The sequence below is a fragment of the Melanerpes formicivorus genome, unplaced genomic scaffold, assembly GCF_026170545.1.
Source record: "Melanerpes formicivorus ecotype bairdi unplaced genomic scaffold, bMelFor1.0.p_v2 SCAF_16, whole genome shotgun sequence".
In the NCBI taxonomy this organism is placed as follows: Eukaryota; Metazoa; Chordata; class Aves; order Piciformes; family Picidae; genus Melanerpes; species Melanerpes formicivorus.
In genome coordinates this window covers 13,780,590-13,793,965 of record NW_027142368.1, presented here as the reverse complement: position 1 = coordinate 13,793,965, position 13,376 = coordinate 13,780,590, and the positions used below count along the sequence as shown (strand labels likewise).

Sequence of the window (13,376 nt, the reverse complement as noted above, 5' to 3'; positions counted from 1 at the left end):
ATGAGGGCAGGGATCAGGAACTGCAGAAAGGAAGGTTTGGGAGTGGTTTTGTTTTCCTCTCAAAGGCATAGATAATGTGATGGATGGTACTGGCCATCCTTCACTGGCAAGGCTGCCTTGAGGTCTGCTGAGCACTGGGCTGTCCCAGTTTATTTGTGTTACTGTGCTGTTTCTTGCCCTGGCCTGTGGAAGCTGGCCTGCCTCTGTACATTTTCATGAGCATCCTAGGAACTGTCTTTTTTTTTTTTGAGGCTAAGTAAATGCAGTTTTGATTGAGGCTTTTATAGTCCTTTAAGAAACTTTGGCAAAATACTGTGCTTGCTTGTCTTTAGGAGTAATCTCAACAGCACAGAGCAGAACCCCATGGGTCAAAGACAAAATCCATGCAGCGAGCATTGTCAAGGCAGCAAAAGAAGCTTCCTTTAATGAAACCATCACTAATTTTTACAGCAAGATATGGACTGAGTTATGTCTGACCAGTATTGGGAGCACGATGCCTGCTGCTCCCTTTCTTAGGGACCCAAGGCTGCTTTCTGGAGAGCACAGTTTGGTGTCATGGTTTCACCTGAACTCCTTTTTTCACCTGTCTTTCTTGCTTTTCTTCTCTTTGGAAGTCCCCAGCTGTTTTTCACCCCTAGCTGCCCCTCTGAGGGTGTGAGTGGATAGTGTGGCCGGACTGCAATCAAAGAAATCATTTGAGAGCTCCTTAAGGAATCTGGGCTGGCAATGAATGCCAGCTTTGTGCAGTGCTGTTTTGAAGTAGGAGTGAGTCACTAAAAAACAATTTGTGCTCTCTCCATGCTCAACTTTGTTCAGAAAAAAAAGGAGAAAGAAAACAAACACAATTCCATTCACTGCTGAAAATACACATTGATCTTTTAATCCTCAGGGGTTCGTTGGGATGTGCTTCCTCCTTGAAAGAATCACTGTATTGATGCAACACCTAATTGTGCAATTACACATGGGTGTTCTGCTGCTGGGCTCTGCAGAGCTGGGCTCTGTGGCTGGAATGCTAATCAGAAAGCAATGGATACCATCTCGTGGCACACGCAGCTGAACGCAGCCTCCTGGCTGCCAGTAGCCCCTAGGTACCATCGTGGGTCTGTCCCAGCTTTTTAAAGGAAGGAAATTAAAGATGGGAAGTGCAGCCCAGCAAGACCAAGAAAGCAAACAGCATCCTGGCTTGTATCAGCAATAGTGTGGCCAGCAGGACCAGGGAAGTGATTGTCACCCTGTACTTGGCACTGGTGAGGCTATACCTCAAATACTGGGCTCAGTTTTGGGTCCTCACTACATGAAGGACACTAAGGTGGTGGGAAGGATCCAGAGAAGGGTAATGAAGCTGGTGAAGGGTCTAGAGCATAACTCTTGTGAGGAGTGACTGAGGGAACAGGGGTTGTTTAGCCTGGAGAAAAGACTACAACTCCCTGATAAGGAGGTTGGAAAGAGGTGGAGGTTTGTTTCTTCTTGCACATAGTAACTCAACAAGAGGAAATGGTCTCAAGTTGTGCCAGGGGAGCTTTAGGTTGGATATGAGGAAAGTTTTCTTCACTGAAAGAGTGCTCAGGCATTGAAACAGGCTACCCAGGGAGGTGATGGAGTCACCATCTCTGGAGGTGTTCAAGGAATGCATATACATGGCACTTTGGGACATGGTTCAGTGGCTATGGTGGTGTTAGGTGAACAGCTGTACTCAATGTTCTTAGAAGTCATTTCCAACAAAAACAATTCTGTGATTCTCTAAAGACTCATATTTGGGCCAGAGCCCAAAACTGTATCCCATATTGGTTTGTTGTAGCCTTTCATGGCGGAAGCAGAAGCTTCCAGCACCCATTCCTCCTCTGCACTGCTTGGTGGTGGCAGGCAGCAGTGAGGACTCTGTTCAAACACCCTCATCTGCAAGCTGAAAATATGACCTGGTCAGTGGGCTCCTTCCTGCTCCTGTGCCATTGCCTGATCTCTTCATGCCGCTCATGCCTTTGTGGGATGGAATTCTTTAGGAAGGCTTGCTGAAAGCAGTGCTTCAGAGCTGGTGGGAAATGCTGTGCACATGTGTTTGCACAGAGATATGTCCCTCACACGTACTTGTTTGGCCAGGACCTGCTTTCCAAGAGCTGCGTTTGTTATAAACTTGGCCGGATTGTTCTCATGCTACATGTGTGCCGCCTCTGCCTGCAGGGCTGTGTGGCACTTAGGGCAAAGACACAAAAACTCACTTCTGGGAGCCTCTGGGAACCCTTCCTGTCCCCTGTGTCACATCTTGATCCAGAAACTGAACCCTGACTGCACTTGTTTGCCCCATGCTAATTGGCCTCGATGGCAGCACGTTGCGAAGTAACGCAGAGCGTGTTCTCGCTTTGCCTCTTCTGGGAAGCACAGTGGGATTTACCTGAAAGTAAATACAGAGGCTGGGTAAGCATTGGATGGGAAGAAATGCAATCTTCCTCCAGCTGGCTTTGAATGCTAATATTTAATTCGGGTTTAATCTGTTTACCATTGCATTACTGTTAATGGCTTCAATTCTGCTTTCCCACCAGCATTAAGAATAGAGTTTCCAGATGGGTGATCCCAGCTGTCAGCCACTTCTCCCTTATCCATGGCCACAGGCTACCAGCAAGTGAGCCTTGTAGCTAGCTGGCCATGCTATTGGTCCTGTGGCAAGTGTGCCCTGGGCTGCCCATCCTGTTTTTTGAAATCCTTTAGAGCTCCTTTAATCCACCACCTTTGCCTAATGGCCTGAGGAAGATGAAAAGGAGGGGCTTGCTTTGGCTGATGTTATGGGCTGCTGGTTGCTTGGTCACTCTGCTCATGTTTTCTTCTTACTTCTCTGGAAGCTTTCTGTCTGGGCAAGCTGCAGCTGCTCCTGTTGGCAAAAACTAGCAAAAAACCTAGCCCTGCTCCAAGCTCAAGTGTTTGCTCCCTGCAGCCCGTTGCTTCAGAACCTCCTGGCAGCAGCACCCTGGGGCACGTTGGTTGCATGTAAGACAGGGTAATGGGGTTTTGTTGCTCCCTTTTCACAGCAAGACTGGAAACACAGGAAGAAGAGTGGGCAGCTGTGGCCTTAGCTGACAACCTGAGAGGAGCTCTACTAGCAGAAAACCCTGGGGGACAGGAAGGAAGGCTGCTGGCAAAAGTGAACAAGGGATTCTCAGTCAAGGAGTAGAGGAATTGTAAGTAAGGTGCTGAAGTAGGCAGATGAAGTTACCTGAGTTATTCTGACCATAAAGCCCAGGACAGCAAAGGTTCTTAGCCTCTATTAATCAGTGAGAAGCTGGAAGAGGCCATACAATGATGTCAGCTGCTGAAGCTGCTGCGCCCTTTTGCTCCCTTTAATTTAACTGTATTAGTCCTGCCCACATCCTTTGTTCTTCCTCCTCACTCAGGAAATCTGCTGGTGGCTTTGGCAGGGCTTGTACTGGCTCTACAGGGTTGGTTTGTGGACAGCCAGGAGGGATGAGAGGGAGGGCAGGAAGGGTGAAGAGGATGGAGAAAAGTCCTGCAGGAACAACCTGCATAATGTGCCTCATTTGTCTTAATAATGCCATGTCCCTTCCTGGTGAAACTTCCTTCTGGTAAGCCAAGCAGGAAAAATTGAATGCAGAAGGACTTTTTCTGACACCAGCAGAGATGAGATTTGATGCTTATATCTTAAAAATACAGCAGCCAAGTGTCCATGACCCAAGCTTTGCACATCAGAAGCTTCCAACCCAGCCATCATTGCCACAGCATCTGAGTGGTCGAAGTGTAGCACCTTTAGCTTAGCTCTTCTGGTTTGTACCACATGTTCCTCATCAGACCCACAAGAAATAAGGGCAGCAGCTTAGGCCTGGGTCCTCTGCCTGTCCAGTGTGCACAAGAGGCATCACCAGTGTTAACTCCTAGCTGTTTCCTCTGCTGGTGGCAATAGCTTCAGTGTACTCACAGGATGTTAAGGCTTGGAAGGGACCTCTGGAGATCTTTGAGGCCAACCTCCCTGGCAGAGCAGGACCATAGAATCTAGTGCAGGTCACACAGGAATACATCCAGATGGGTCATAAAAGTCTCCCAAGAAGGAGACTGCAGAGCCTGTTCCAGTGCTCTGTGACCCTCACAGTGAAGAAGTTCCTCCTCATGTTGAAGTGGAACTTCCTGCACTGTAGTTTCCATCCATTGCCCCTTGTCCTATTAAAGGGCACAAGTGAGAAGGGGCTGTCCCTTCCTTGACACCCAGCCCTCAGACACATCCTCTCTCAGTCCTCTCTTCTCCAGACTAAAAAGCCCCAGGTCTCTCAGCCTTTCCTCATAAGGCAGTGCTCTAGTCCCTTAACCATCCTTGTAGCCCTCCATTGGACTCTCTCAGGTAGATCCCTGTCCCTCTTACTCTCTGCCAAAGTGCACTTCTTCGGGGTGCAAACTCTTCCCTGCCCTTCTGCAGCTTGCTGGACTTGTCCAAATCACCCTTGCCTCCTTCCCATCCACCTCCACAGGGCTGCAGGCCCTGCCAGCAGCATCCAAAGGTGTGGGTAGTGTTTTCCCATTGGCAGTGACACTGCACAACTCTACCTGAGGAACCAGCAGCCTCTGTGCAACTTCACCAGTTTCTCTGGCAAATGCCTTCAGTCTCCTGTCAGCATGGGTGCAAGGATATTGTTAGCTGAACCCACTAGGCTTTGTCTTCCCTCCTGACAGAAATAGCAATCCAGACATGCACACTGGTGTTAGCACTCGTGTCCATTTACGTGGCAGTGTCAATATTTGTGTGTCTTCATGTAACAGGGAAAGACAATGTGAGCCATTGCAAACCTACCCAAGCCCCAAAGCAATCTCACAGGGACTTAGAAGTGATGATGGCTCAGGAAAGCCACCCTGTGCTGCTGCTGCTACTGCTGCTTTGTAAAACAGTTGCCTTGCACTGTAGGAGTAGGAGGATGTGTCCCACTGATGCCATAGTGGAGGGGTGGCACAGGAAGTGTCATCATGCCTAATTCATGGGTTGTGATGGAAACACCAGACAAAAAGAAACTAAGATACATTAGAAGATGTATTGACTTGCTGTGTCAATAAGGGATTTTCATGGCCCTTGGTTTCACTTCATCTTTCACAAATGAGCAAAAAAGGCAAATGCAGGAGCTTGTTTGCTGGACACAGAGGAGTTTTCCCCAATTTCAGAGCTCCAAAAGGACAAAATAACAGAGCAGCTAACCCATGGTGTACCTTAGACAGGTGAGGGCTGGTCTCTTCTCCCAGGCAACCAGCACCAGAACAAGAGGACACAGTCTCAAGCTGCACCAGGGGAGGTTTAGACTGGAGGCTAGGAAGAAATTCTTCATAGAGAGAGTGTTGGATGATAGGTTGGACATGATGATCTTGAAGGTCTTTTCCAACCTGGTTTATTCTATTCTATTCTATTGCCCATTGGAATGGGCTGCCCGGGGAGGTGGTGGAGTCACCATCACTGGAGGTGTTTAGGAGGAGACTTGAGGGGGTGCTTGGTGCCATGGTTTAGTTGATTAGATGGTGTTGGGTGATAGGTTGGACTCGATGATCTCGAAGGTCTCTTCCAACCTGGTGTACTCTATTCTATTCAATTCTATTCTATCATGTGATGTGTTTTTCCCATGTTTGAATGAAAGCTTGAAATACATAAAACAACAACAACAAAAACCCAACCAGCCAACAAACAAAACCCCCAAAATATTTAGCCAACTGTTGTAGGTTCTTGTTTGGGTTATTTTTACCCTCTCTGTTTTGTTAGTAAATTTACTTCACACCGCAATGCCAGGTAGAAATTCTGCATTTCTTGGGTAAAGCTTTGGGTCCACAAAGTTGATGCCAGTAGTTTGGGAACTGTTTGGCAGACAATTTCGAATCAGAAAGTGCAATCTGCTGCTCTGAAAAATAAATATAACCATCCAGCAAATGACTAATTTTGTGGTTGGGGGGGGTAATTAGTGGAACAGCTTGGCGGACGGCAGGCAGCAGCTCCAAATTGCTGCACTAAGTCCATTTGCAGGAAGATAATATCTGGCTTTGTTGTTTATTAATAATAATTAATGAGAATTAAAATGCTCAGCTGGGATGTTGGCCACTGCTATTAGTGGGGAATATATGTATGTATGTATATGTGTGTGCTCTTTGATGCTCTTCTCAGCTGGTTGCCGCTCAATCCTTGGGTGTCTTGCTCCAGCGCTACAATAACACTCCAGAAATTATTCCCACCACACTTTTCTCTAGCATGGAGGAAACTTGAGGCTTTGACAATTAGTGCTGCTGGTTACTCCATGGAAAACACAAGCCATGGTCTGACAGGAAAGCAGCAATAAAAAGCTGGGCAATGAGCAGCCCTTTACCAGCAGGCTCACAGGGAGCACCAGCTGGCAGCTTGCTGCTCACTTTGTATCTTAGGTTGCTGGGGATCCATCCCTGGGCGTGTGAGGATGGCACAATCACCTCTGATGTTAAGGGAGGATCTTCTACCCCTCTGCTCTGCCCTGCTGAGGCTGCACATGGGGTGTTGCATCCAGTTCTGGGTTCCCCAGTTCAGGGACAGGGAACTACTGGAGAGAGTCCACAGCGGAGGCCATGAGGATGATTTGGGGACTGGAGCATCTCACAAAGAGAGGCTGAGAGACCTGAGGCTGTTTAGCCTGGAGAAGAGCAGACTGAGAGGGGATCTTATCAATGTATGTAAATATCTAAAGGGTGGAGGCCATGAGCATGGGGCTGGCTCTTCTTAGTGGTGGTCAGTGATAAGACAAGGGGCTAAGAGTACAAACTAGAACAGAGAAGGTTTCATTTGAGCTTAAGGGAAAACTGTGGAGAGTCTGCTGGGCATTCCCACCCCAAACCTGTGTCCTGTGGTAGGTTTTAAACATATGTTTTTATGAAACCCTTTGACTAACACAGTTCCCATGATGGGGAAGACTTTTAATGAGCTGGTGTAGTGGATAATTGCTCTCACTGTTAAAAACAAAACATGCTTCTCCCTTTGTTTTCAGCTCAACTCCCCTGAGTTTCAGTCTGCCAGCCCTGGACTTTGCTCCACCTGTGTTTGGCAGAGTTAAAGCTCTTCATAGTCTGAAATCTTCCCACAGGCACTTAGAGACTAGGAGGAGTCATTTCCTAATCTTCTCTTTTAAGAGGACAGTGATAATTGAGGGCTTGTTACTGACTCTATTGACTTCTACATGGTTTGGGTTTTTCAGATAAGTTGTAATTGTTCCTTTTATCGTGGTACAGCTACTGCTAGGAATCGCTGTTCACTGGGTCTGCGTCTAAGGGATGCATCCTTGCTTCTGTTAAAGATCCAGCATTTGGGACTCTGATGGACAGCTGAAGGAATGCTGATTTGGGGAACAGTTGGGGAATCAATCAAAGTGCTGTTTACTCACCTTCTCTCTCAGAAGTTGGTTTTTACATTGTGTTTGATACTTTTAGCAGCTCCTTTTCAAGTGGTGGTTTCACTTCTGGTGGTTGGCTGGGCTGTATTCTACCCTCCTGAATCATCTGGAGTACTTTGCTTTTCTTAATTTCATTTGATTGTGCTGAGAAATGTCAATAACCACCTTTGGGTGAAGTTTCAAACCATGGCCTTATCCAAAGCCTTCAGGAAAGAATGTGAGCTCCTTTCTAGCCTTATGTGCCATGACTTCAATGGGATTGTTCCTTTTCCAAGTGCCCAAGCCTTTATAGGATGGAGGTATAAATATCTTGTTTGTGATACTTGTCCACTTACCTGTGTCTTTTCTTTTTGCAGTGTTTTTGTTCCCACATATGTTGGGCTGGTGGGAAGTCTCATAAATACCATGATAGCAATGGCTTGGATCCCTTCACTGACTAAACCCAAGTCAGGCCAGGATGTGACGGAGAAGAGTGAGTATTTAGTGTTTCTGATAAAGAGCACAGGGGATTGACAGGCTGTAAGGACTGCTAAAGGGCTTGGGGTTGTATTTAAAGGCAAAAAGATGCCAACCTTGAAATGCTGACACTTTAATGCCTAAGCTGTGCTTGTGGCAAAATATTCCCTACCCACTGCCCACTCTGCCATGCAGAATTGCAAGCTTCCAGCCCAATGCCTGCTGTGCATCTCAGAAAATGTCAATGCAGGGCCCTCACTGGGGGTTTGGCCTGGCCTAGAAGGCAATCCCCTCTCACAGGGGTCCTCTGCATGCAGACCTGGCACTAGTTCCCAGCTGCCTGTCATCATCAGGAAGTGCCTTTTCAGCAAGGTGGCAGTGAACCTGAGCAGGTTGCCTCAGAGTTCATTGCTTCCTGCCTCTAGCCTGTATGAATAGGGTATTAATCAATCTGTCATCTTTTGTAGGCACATCACAGTCTGGCGGCGTGTTTAGCATGAGAGAAATCCTGCGCCTGATGAAGTTTCCAGGAGTAATGGAAATTTTCATAATCAAGGTCTTTGCTGGACTTCCCATAGGTAAATCTCACCCATTACCCGTGACTGCTGCTGCATTTAAAGTAAGATGACATCCACTGTAGACCAGGCTCGTCTCAGGTTACTGAGAGCACATTGCGTTTCATCACAGAGCAGAGAGGGTTTGGCTCCTGAGTCTGTGCTGGGTGCTTTCAAACCTCTCAGGTGCACAGGGTCAAAACTCTGGGACTTAACGTAAAACAGACCACTTGTCACAGGCTGCTTCTGCCACTTCAGCAACTCACTTAATCTCTCTGCCCCATCTCCCTGGATGGAAGTGGTTTTGTTTTTTCCCTCTTGCCTGTCATTTCTATTTAGGATGTAACCTCTTCAGAGCAGGGGAAAAGTCATTTGTGCTCTGCCAGAAATGCTGAGGTCCTTCCTGGTTTTCCTTAATGATTTTAAGAGCTATGTGTACCCTAGCCTTTTTCCCACCAGCTAGAAGCTATTGCTGAATGAGAGGCTGGGGCTGCTCTGACTGTCAGCAGCATGCAGAGAAGCCACAGCTTGTTTCTTCCCCTGCGTGTTAATGGTGGTGCTTATTCTTCTCCTCTTACATTCTGCTCAGGTTTCTGTGTCAGGTTAGTAGCCCTCTCAAACCCATCCCAAACTTGCCTGTTTCCCTGCTCCTTGGAGTCAGTTTCTCTCCCAGCACAGTCCATATCTCCTGTTTGTGCATTGTTCATCTGGACAGGCTGGATTGATGGGCTCAGGTCAGTTGTATGAGATCTAACAAGGCCAAGTGAGGGATCCTGCACTTGGGTTGCAGCAACTCCATGAACACTCCAGGCTTGGAGCAGAGTGGATGGAAAGCTGCCCTGTGTCCTGAAGTGTCATGTCAAGTGATTTTCTAAGATGGTTCTCTTTGCTGATTCTGGTTTATTTCTCAACTTCAAGCAGCATTCATTTTTCAGTTGAAAACTCCTGAGACCACATCCATGTGCAATCTGCACAGTAATTTCCTGTGTTCTCTCCTTTTCCAAAGGCTGGGTGAGATGCACTTTGTTTTAGTCATCCCTGCTACATGCAAATTTCTCCCTGTTGAAGGAGAGATTCTTTTCCCATCTGCAAGAAAATCACCCACCCAAAACAAAACATCTCCTGCCCAAAAGCGCAGCATTGGAGGAGGACTGAGCCAGTGAGGCTGGGATTTAAGGAGGGCACAGGTTGATAGTGTCTCTGAAATCATAGAATAGTAGGTATTGGAAGTGCTCTCTGGAGATCATCTAGTCCAATCCCCCCTGCTAAGACAGGTACACCTAATGGTCAAGAGTATTTCTATAGGAGTAGGATTGGGTTCACTTGAGGCACTCTGACACAAGCACAGAGCTTGCACTGCAGTCAGGAGTGATTACAATCCTCCTGACTTCTCTATACAGGTCTCTCTTCTCTGTAGGTGACTGACCATAGGATGGAAGCTGAAAGGGGATTTGGCCATCCCCTAGTTCTCTGCACCACAGCTGTGGGCTGAGCTCCTTGTGGGCTTATTTACCTTTCATCTCCAACATGCAACTGTATAATTAATTAGTCCACCCAAATTACAGACTGCTCTTTATTTACTTTGTAAACAAGTTTGTGATATACACAGAAGAAAATCTTGTGTTCCTTATGGATCTCATTGTTGTCTAAAACTAGCCTGTTTGAGACTGAAAGAGCCTCCCTGGGAGAACTGCAGGGCTGGGAACCTACTCTATGTGTAGCATAAAAGCAGAGACTTGGGCTGTGTGACCCTTGCAGAAGGGTGGCTGCCAGCGGAATGGACAAGCAGCAGATCACTGCAGCATGGCCCAGTTACATTCTCAGCTGATGTGGGATAAGAAAGCCTCATTGCATTGCAGTAGATAAGGGACAAAAGAAAGGAGGAGGATGAAAATGTCACACATACCTCTTACTGACCAGAAATCAGGATCTTGGAAATGCTGATAAGTAGCTGCTGACTCTTTGGCTGCCCAGTCCCTTTGGAACCTGGTTTTAAGCAGATTGCTTTAGCAGCTGTGTCCCATTTTTAAAAGGGCTTTCCTTCACGTGTGGAACAGGATTTTGCAATGAGCCCCAGGGCTTTACATCTCACCATCTTTGCAGTCTAGCATGGAAGGGCTGAGCTGTGCTCCATCTTCTCACACAAACTCTTGCTGGGTAAGGGTTGCTGAGCTGGCCCCCTGAGGCCATGGGCAGCTTTCAGAAATGTTATGTCTTGGTCTCTGAAAATACAATTTGCACTCCAGTGTTTCCTTGGTGCCTTTCCTCATCTTGATCTCATCTCACAAATTGCCTTTTGCTGCACAGAATCATAGGTACTCCTCCTGCTGGTTCTAAGGAGTTCACCCCCTATTCTGACCCCCTCAAATAAAGGTGAGGTTTCTGAGGATATTTTTTGCCATTTTCCATTTTCTCCTGTTGAAAATCTGAGCCTTGCAGTGCGGACTGAGGCTTTTCTGGGCAGCTTTTCTCTTTTGGTGTTCCCAGAAATGTACTCCCCCCACCCTGCCACAGTGAGCCCACTCCAAGGTGGGCACATTATTTCTGTGACCTGCCAGACCTACCCAGATGGGACCTGCTGAGATCTTAGCAAGCAGTTCTTGTTCCAATGGCCATAAAATCTTTTGAGTTTGATCTGGGGCTCACCTTGAAGAAAAATATTGCCAGTGGCAACCACACTTTAGCTGCATAAGGATGGAGGAGCACAGGAGTCTGCCTTGTCCATACAGCTTTAAGTGACCATGCAGGCACAGGGGCTGAACCCAACTAAAGAAGAGACCTTTGCATCTCCAATGTGCAATGCTAATGAAAGAGCACAGCCTATCCCCCTGCTCCAAAAAGAAATCACCTTGTTTGGAGGAGAAAGATCCAGGTTTTCCTTCACTTGATGAGGGACTTCAAAGGGGAGAGGAGCTGTAGGAGCTGGCGTGTGGTACCAGGAAGAAGCCTCAGGTATGTAGGAAGGTCGAGCCCCTCCTAGGTGGTACCTGCAGGAGGGTAGCAGGATGAAGGGCGAGCGCCTGCTGCGATCTAATCTGCTGCAAGTGAAACCGAGTGTGGTTTTTCTTTCATTTCTTCACGTGTGCCTTTTATAAACATGTGCAGCTCTGTTGCTGGTTTGGGTGTTGTGAGTAAATGCTGCTATTTGCATGTTACCTTCAGCCGGCTTGAGCTAAGAGCAATTTCAAAGGAGCTGGATAAGGACGGGGTGCTCTCCGCACAGGGGTGTGGTGAAGCCATAAATCTACATGAACCCCACGTCCTTGGCACCTTCTCCAAATTTCTGAAGAGTAGCAGAGCAGGGTATGTTTTGTGCCCCCAGTCCTCTCCCCCCAGCGTCATGGGGTCAGCTTGGGTGCAGCTATCCCCTTTAAGGGGGGAAAGAAGTGTCTCTGGCCAGGTTTAGGAAGCCTTTGTGGGTGGGAGGGTGGTGGTCCCTCTAGGCAAAGGCTTGGGGTGCTTGGAGTGAGGTCCTCGTTGTTGCAGGTCCTCATTGTTGCTGGTCCTCCACTGGGCTGCTGGATGTGGAGTTGTGCTGGTTTGTGAGGATGCAAGTCCTCCATGGTGTTGCAGTTAGCAATTTGGGATTGCTTTCCTCCTGCTTCCGGGAAATGCCAGCAAATCCTTCCTGTGCCACAGGATCAGTGATTCACTTTGCCAGGCCACAAGCTACCTTCTCAGTCCTCACTTGTTGCCTTCTGTGTTAATTCCTTCAGGAAGGAGAGAACCACAACTCCCTATTTACCCAGTCTTTGTACCTTGGAGGGTCCTCAAGGAAGGGCAGGAACCCTGAAGTTCATCTGCTCTCTTCTCATCTCCCCAGCAGGAGACGGGCACATTGGAGGACTGTTCACATGCAAAGAGCCCAAATTTCCCCCTGTCTCAGTCCATCTGGGTGCACAGGACACTAGGGAAGGCAGCATGCTCGTACCCCATGCCTGTCTCCAAGGAGAATGTTTTGTCAAAACACTTTCAATTCGCTGGCCCTTTCTGTACAAAGGGAGGATGGCTACAGGGGTCTGCATTTGTGTGTGTCTGACAGGGCTGGGGGCAACACACACTGCTGGATTTTCATCTCAGGTTGAGTGGGCATTTTCCCTTAACACCTTCCAGAAATTGCTTAGATTGTGGAGCAGACCCAGCCTGAGCCTTTTCTGTCCCTGCTTCCCTGACTGCTTGTGCCAGCACCGCTATCGATCCCTGCAGCAGACACTTCACATGCTGCCAGCGTCACTGCCCAGCTGTGCAGGGAAGCTGCTGCCTTCACTCTGATGTCACTGAGTTGTTCCCCAGGCTGAAAATCTAAAGTCAGGCAGAAGGGATGAGGAATCCAATCAGATTATTTTTTATGGTTACAGTCTTGTCTGAACAAATGTTTTCTCCCTGTCTTAATGGTTAGTCTGGCTTCAGTGATACAAATATTTACCAGTTTATAATAAACAGCTGAATCTGCAGCCTACATAGTCACATTATTTAAAGATGAAAGCAAGGAGGATAAAAAAAGTTAATATTTGAAGATTAAAATACTACACTGACTTTGAATAGGATTCTGCTTGTGTTTACATCCAGTCCCAGTAACCCCAGGGACAGCTACTGACTCATGCTGGGGGTGACTGGGAGGAGGGTCTGGGGCAGTGTATGCAGGGCAAGTGTATTGATGTATGTTTTTCTTGAACCCTCCCTCTAGGTTTGTTCATGATTATGTTTTCCATCATTTCTATGGATTTCTTTGGCTTGGAAGCAGTGGAGTCTGGATACCTGATGTCATATTTTGGTGTCCTTCAAATGGTAAGTGAAGCAGAAGTCCTCTTCTTGCCACACTTCCATCTAATCTTTTTGCCTTTTTGAGACATGCTCTCTCAAATCCAGGTGTAATAGTGACAGGCAAACCCTAGCTCTGCCATGCAGCTCTTGGCTTCAAATTTACCCTGTTCCTTGGAATGGGAAGAAGTCAGGGCAAAGAGTGTCCTGAAAGCTTTCTTCCCCT

General features: G+C 47.5%; 1 protein-coding gene across 1 annotated transcript in view; it reads left to right on the top strand.

Moving 5' to 3' along the window:
- The window catches only part of SLC22A18 (solute carrier family 22 member 18), a 65,218-nt gene that overhangs the window by 31,607 nt on the left and 20,235 nt on the right, over positions 1 to 13,376 (top strand). Inside the window, exons 5-7 of the mRNA XM_068148304.1 lie at positions 7,736 to 7,851; positions 8,303 to 8,413; positions 13,077 to 13,177. Coding sequence (XP_068004405.1) covers positions 7,736 to 7,851; positions 8,303 to 8,413; positions 13,077 to 13,177 — 328 coding nt within the window. The remainder of the gene's footprint in view (positions 1 to 7,735; positions 7,852 to 8,302; positions 8,414 to 13,076; positions 13,178 to 13,376) is intronic.